Below are 6,590 nucleotides of genomic sequence, written 5' to 3'. Positions count from 1 at the left end.
TAGGTATGACATACAATCTAAAAAATGCCAAGAAGAGCTAATTATAATATTTTCCTGATATGCTGTAAGATATATACCATGTATAGTTAAAGTCGCTGGGTGGTGTATTTCCCACTTGGCAATTCAGATCTGCAGGTCCCTCAAAACTCAAAAGTGAATAAATTAATATGTACATGGGTAACATATTTTTTTGTCCTTTTTCATTTTTCCCCCTTTTAAATTGCTATATGTCTGCCCCATTGGGTATATAATAGAAAGTTGTGTAATAGTTTTTCAATGTAGCTCAGTCTTATTTTGCGTCCAACCACACTCTCTCTGTAATTCTTTTAGAGCTTGTCATGATATACGTGACATTTTTATCATTACTGTATTCTTTTCTTTTTTAATAATATTTCTTGGTTGAAATAATACAAACGAACAGTCGCGAACAGGATTGCATCTTTGTCTGTAGCACTTACAATTGTATCATGCTTTTAGAATTTTTGTATGCCGTGCATATATTTGTTCAATCCATTACCTCAAATTGAAAATGCGTGAATATTCTTCACAATGGCTAATTTCTCTCACATTTTCTCCATGTAAAATTCAAATTGCTTGCAATTTTACAGTGAATACAAATTATTGGATGACTTGCTTACAGCATCAATTCATTAATGGGACCTCTGATCACTGAATCTTATCGTCAAATTGAATTTTTTTTGTGAATCTGTTTTTTATGGAAACTACAGTCGCTAATTTGTGAATCTGTTTTTATAGAAACTAGTCATTAACATGTGCAATACACATAAATTTTGCATTAATGTAATAAGACATGCATTATAATTAAATAACATTTTTCCACTATCCAAAAGACTAAAAATCCAAGAAATGTTAAAGAATGAATACAAAAGAGATCTATTATTACAAGGTAAAAATCCTTTTATAACATGACACTCAATTTGTTCTAGAGCAAATTAAAAAAAAAAAATAAATAAAAAATTCCATAACAAGGATCTCAAATCTATACATGGAGAAACTCTATGATTAACTCTCAATGTGAGCATATTTGATAATTGCTACAATCATTTCTTAGAAATCTAAAACTACTACTTGCCTTTACATTTTTTGTATCACTTAAAAGTATTAGTTTTCTTGCTGGTGGACGGTGGATCAATTCTTGAAAAAAGACAATGTCTTAGACGAAGAATCCTTGATTAGGAAAGACCTATGTGAATGCAAATCTTAGTCATTGTTATGCTACTAATGACTAATATATTTTCTTGATCATAGGTTACTAAATTATGTGAAAAAAATATAGCTAACCTATTACTAGCCAATAAAGAGTAATGCATTATATTCAAAGTTATAATCCTTCTTTGTCAATTATATTAATACAATCATATTTTTATTAAAAAAAAATGTTAGAAATAAGCCAAAAATAGAACTAAAAAAAAAAAACTAATTTAAATGAAATAGACCAAAGTGGATTGAATTAGACTGATATGGACCGAAGTAGGCGGATATGGACTAAAATGGACTGAATAAACTGAATTGGACCGGATAAACCAAACTAAACATAAATGGACCGAATAGACTGAAAGGACCAAAGTGGACCGAAATATACTGAAAGGACAGAACTAGACTGAATTGGACTGAAATAGACCAATATAGTTTAACAGAAGTGCAACAACAATAGATTAGAACCAAAGCTAGCTAGTTACAGTAGCTAAGTTTGCAGATAGGGACTAGGGATTGTTTTGTTATGTAGACATGAACACAAACGTCGTTGTCTCCACCATGCTGACTACTTTGGCTATATCAATAACACATGATTGATGGAAGCTAGGTCAGTCAACCATTCAAACTTATTAGGGCATAACAATTTCCATAGTCAACTTGTTTTATTTATATTGGTTTTGTATTATGTATCAGATTTGCTATTTGGGGTCAGGTTTATTCGGGTAGCGTTGAGACTATTTGCTTTCGTAGAACGGTACTGTTTGGTGGATTGTGTAATGTGTTACGCAACAGCTTCATTGTGGGAGTGTGGCATACTGGCAATTGGCATTTACTATGTGCTTTGGTAGCGAATTTCAAGATGAAGGGGGTCGCCTCGCACCTTCCATTTCAATGTGAGGCACAATGGATACGTAATGAGTTTATGCGACCAAACAAAAAATTTTATCTCCTACTGAGAGTGATTTACTTCATACTCCTATTATAAATTTATAATATGTTATGTATTTATATATTTTTGCCTTTTATATATTTATGACAAAGGATTATTGAGAAGAGATTATTAGGTTTGACTCGTATTTGTTAGTAGGCCAATGAGTTGGGGCCTTTATGGCCGTAGTAAAGAGGATTAGAGAGGAGTGAAGTGCATCAGACAGAATAGAATAGAGCAAAGCTCATAAGACTGAGTATTTAATTAGAGTTTGTTTGTATTGGGTAAGGTTATTATATATCCACTGTTGTGACCCTATCTTCTGATATAGTGGATATATAATTAGTTGTTCCTATGGGCATAGGACACTGTTGAATTGCATAAATTCTTTTTGTTGATTTCTTTCTTCTATTTTCTTTAATTTTGCTTAAACCGATACTTTCACCATAGAGACATACGTTCCCTTGTAAATTATGATTACAAAGACCTCAATAGGCCCTCTTGGTAACAATTCTTGCAAAGTTGTTACTAAAAAGGTTTATGAGGGCAATGCGCCTTAACAACCCAAAGATGTCGCGTTTACAGCTATTGTTAAAATAAATTAGATATTTTAGGCCTTTTGAGAGTAACGTTGTTTCTTATTTATTATTATTTTTTGTGTGTGTGTGTGTGTATGTGTGTGAGGGGGGGGGGGGGGTTGTTGAGGAGGTGTGAATAAAGGGGGTAAAGAAGCAGCGAGCACCAATAAAAGGAAGTGGAAATTGAAATTCTACTTAGGTGTTAGTGTGTTACTATGGTAAGCCCTACTTTATTGTACAATCAATTCTTGAGCTAGGGCTCTTTCTTTTTCTTTTTCTTTTTTTTTTTTTAATTTTTTAATTTTTGAAAAATGGAGTCTCTCTGTAAATAAATAAATAAATAAATAAGTTCTCACACATGTGATCACTGTCCTTCACCTACATAAACTCTACTCGTGTATGGCATGAGACCGCCAAAGCAATAGTAGTGTTTGCCACTCTTCAAATCTACAAATTCTAAACTTGCAAGTGTGATGGTTCATAAGAGATTGTTTATCAATAAGACATGCCCCCTAAAAAGTAGGGTAAAGAAGTTGCAATGTTCCATCCCATATGGTTACCATAGCTTGAGGTCACTCAGGTAGGGTCCTAATAGCATTAATCAATGGACATCCCAAGTGAACAAACATCATGCAAATATTTGAGTTCAGAACGTTCACCTTAACCAAACAATATAGGAGTATATAAGCATTTGTTCTTAGACCACCGACCCTCTATATAGTACTAGAAGTTTTTATTCAATGGAAACTATTCCCATATGATATCAATACCGTCCGTCTATATCGAGCAATATTGGTTTTCTTTACCCAAACATTCAACAAAAAATGGCCGTTATATTGTTAATTAGTTCTATGATATTCACATTCTACATTGCATTAAGCCATACACAGTGACTAGAGCCATGACAATGGATTGGTCTACGTGAGACTCCACCATCAGAGTCAGCACTGTTGGAGAATGTGTGTTTCAGACACTTATCCTTTTGAAATCTTGTTTTGAAGATTTATCCTTTGAAAATTTGTTAAGAGATTTGTACTTTTGAAGATTTGATTTTAGGAGATTTTTTCTTTTTGAAAAATGTTTTAGGAGATTTATCATTTTGAAATTTTGTTTTAGAGATTTATCCTTTTAAAAATTTAGGAAATTTATCATTTGAAAAGTGTTTTTGAGATTTGTCATTTTGAAAATCTGTTTAGGAGATTCCTTTGAAAAGTTTGTTAGGAGATTTGTCCTTTGAAAATTTTATTTTAGGAGTTTTTTTTTTTTTCTTTTTTTTGCTTTTTGAAAAATATTTTAGGAGATTTATCATTTTGAAATTTTGTTAGGAGATTTGTTCTTTGAAAATTGAAGTTTAGGAGATTTTTCCTCTTTTAATTTCTTGCAAAAAGAACAAGAAACTGTGGTTATGTCCCACATTGGTTAGAAATGTATTTTCATTTATATTTATAAACCATAGCACATCTTAAATGATAGCTTGAAAGATAATGGGCTAAGGGTTAGAGATGAGGTTGGGTTGGATTTAGGCTTGTCCCAATCTCTCTTGAGCCTTCTTTTTCTTTTAGCCCAATTTGGTTCTGCCTGTTGGGCATTACCCAAGCAACCCATTGGGCATGCATAGTAACCGTTAGAGTAGCCCATGTCCTTTGCTTAATTAGCTTATAAAACCCTACAACTCACACTGTTCAATAGTCATATTTTTTTTCATCTTCTCCAGCCATATCTCCTCTCTGTTTGCTTTGGTTTGCTACGCAGAAATTTCAACTTCAAATTTTTTAATTTTTATTTTTTTAAGGAAAGGAAAGAAAATGCAAGTAAGGTTGTTACTGGACAAAATGGGCTTTTGCTCTTTTTAGGCAAATTAAATAGCTTTATATCCCTTTTCCCAAACTAATATTAGGGAAATGCCCATTTTTTAAAACTCGATTTGTGATAAATCGAGTTAGGCCTTTAGTGGCGTTTTTAAGGAGCTTATAGTAACGTTTTAAGGACCTATAGTGACGTTTTTTAACTCGGCCTCAATGAAATTGAGTTATAGGTAAAAAAATTGCCTATAACTCGATTTCATTGAAGTCGAGTTAAAAAACTCACTATAAGTTTTTAAAATGTCACTATAGGCTCCATAAAACGTCACTATAGGCTTCAGAATTTTTTTTTCCTAACTCAATTTATCATAAATCGAGTTTTAAAAAATGGACATTTCCCTAATTAGTTTGAGAAATGGGGTATAAAGTTATTTAATTTGCCCAAAAAAGGCAAAAGCCTATTTTTTCCAGTTGTTACTAGTTCTTCTTGTTTGAGTGTGTGATCAACTTGAAGAAATCATTATAGTCTAATCTTGGGGGTTGTTTATTTAGCCTTATTTTCCAACAAGCACATCGTGTCCTAGTCCTACTCCTGAGAAAGAGTGCTTTTGCCTTGCCTGCAAAATCCAAATCACAAAATCTTATATTGTTGATAGCAAAGTACGTTAACTTATAAACATTACGACATGATAGCTAAACTCACCTCTGCAACAAGTTCTCCCATGCTGTCGGTTATTTTAAAAGCTAATTCACCAGTGGAGATCTCTGGCATGTAACAACTTGCTTGAGCTTTTTCAGATAGCATGGTAACTTGATAGGACACTTCTCCTTTAGGAAATCTGAAAATTTTTCTTACTTGAAATAGTGGCTCCCCCTTGTTATACATTGAAGCATTATTGCATTTATATAAGTCCCAACGTCTAAAAACCCAAAGTTTCTGCACAAACAGTGAAACAGATGAATAAAAGTACATATGCATCAGCGCATATGCATTTCAGTTTATATAATGATTCACTAGCAAGGTCATATTCAAGTTATCCATTAATTAATTACAAACATATATAGTTTTAGATAACGTACCTTTCTAAGTATTGTAAAAAAAAACATTGCCTTGGAGATTCAAGATTCAGTTTGTTGCTGCATTTCTTGTCATAATTATCAATACGATAAACAATCTCGCCATTTTCGTTGAAAACAGTACATCCATTTCCCTGCATCACGAGAGATTTCATCCATATAGTGAATGCTTCTCTCTTTGAAGTAATATAAGAAGTAGAAGAAGCAACATTAATGGATGTGGGAACATGAATCTTGTCCATTTGAGAAAAAGTTGGACTTGAGCTATGAATAGAGCTTTAGGGCCAGCTCCAAGATACTTGGTGACTCCTGTTTAATAGTTAGGGTAGGTATATGGACGTGTGAGTGGTAGTCATGCGTAGAAAAACAAAATAATGAACATAAAAAAATAATATAACATTATTTGATCCAAACTAAGTATGGCCATACCTATTGGGTAATGGATATCCAACTCTATCCGATCCAAATATTTTGAATAATACCTGGTTCTTAATAAGTAGGAAGTAATTGGGTAGGGTTTGGATATTACTCAAAATTTTTGGGTAGGTTTTGGATATTACCCATTTATCCACTAATATTACTTATTTAACTAATTAAATCTAACTCAAACCCAATTCAACCAAATTATTATTGTAAACCTAAACCCCAACACACCCAATTACCCAATAATCAAAATTACTAAATTGCATCTAAAACTTAAAAATGACCAAAATACTCCAAAAATCTTCTAAAATTGCCGAAATGCATGCACCCTAAACTTAAAAAATGACCAAAATAACTACCGAAACATAAAAATTACCAAAATACTCTCAAACGTAAAAAATGATTGAAATATGCTTGAAACATAAAAATGACAAAATATCCCATAAACCTAAAAAGTAACTAAAATACCTTTGAAACCTAAAAAAAAGATTGAAATACCCCCGAAAACTAAAAAATAACCAAAATACCTCCTAAATCTATAAAATAACCAAAATACCCCTGAAA

The 6,590-nt window shown here is 32.3% G+C and overlaps 1 protein-coding gene across 1 annotated transcript; it reads right to left on the bottom strand.

The window, feature by feature from the left end:
* Window positions 1–3,582: 3,582 nt before the first annotated feature.
* Window positions 3,583–5,845, bottom strand: LOC112038227 (protein LURP-one-related 4-like). The gene is made up of 5 exons (XM_065778146.1): window positions 5,637–5,845; window positions 5,230–5,365; window positions 5,093–5,143; window positions 4,402–4,468; window positions 3,583–3,671 (listed from the first exon to the last, which is right to left on the bottom strand). Exons 1-5 carry the CDS (start codon window positions 5,843–5,845, stop codon window positions 3,583–3,585), a joined length of 552 nt encoding a protein of 183 aa, XP_065634218.1.
* Window positions 5,846–6,590: the final 745 nt, after the last annotated feature.

Source organism: Quercus suber, unplaced genomic scaffold (genome assembly GCF_002906115.3).
Source record: "Quercus suber isolate HL8 unplaced genomic scaffold, Cork oak 2.0 scaffold_10, whole genome shotgun sequence".
Taxonomy (NCBI): domain Eukaryota; kingdom Viridiplantae; phylum Streptophyta; class Magnoliopsida; order Fagales; family Fagaceae; genus Quercus; species Quercus suber.
The sequence above is the reverse complement of the archived record's forward strand: the minus strand, read 5'-3'. Positions and strand labels throughout refer to the sequence as shown.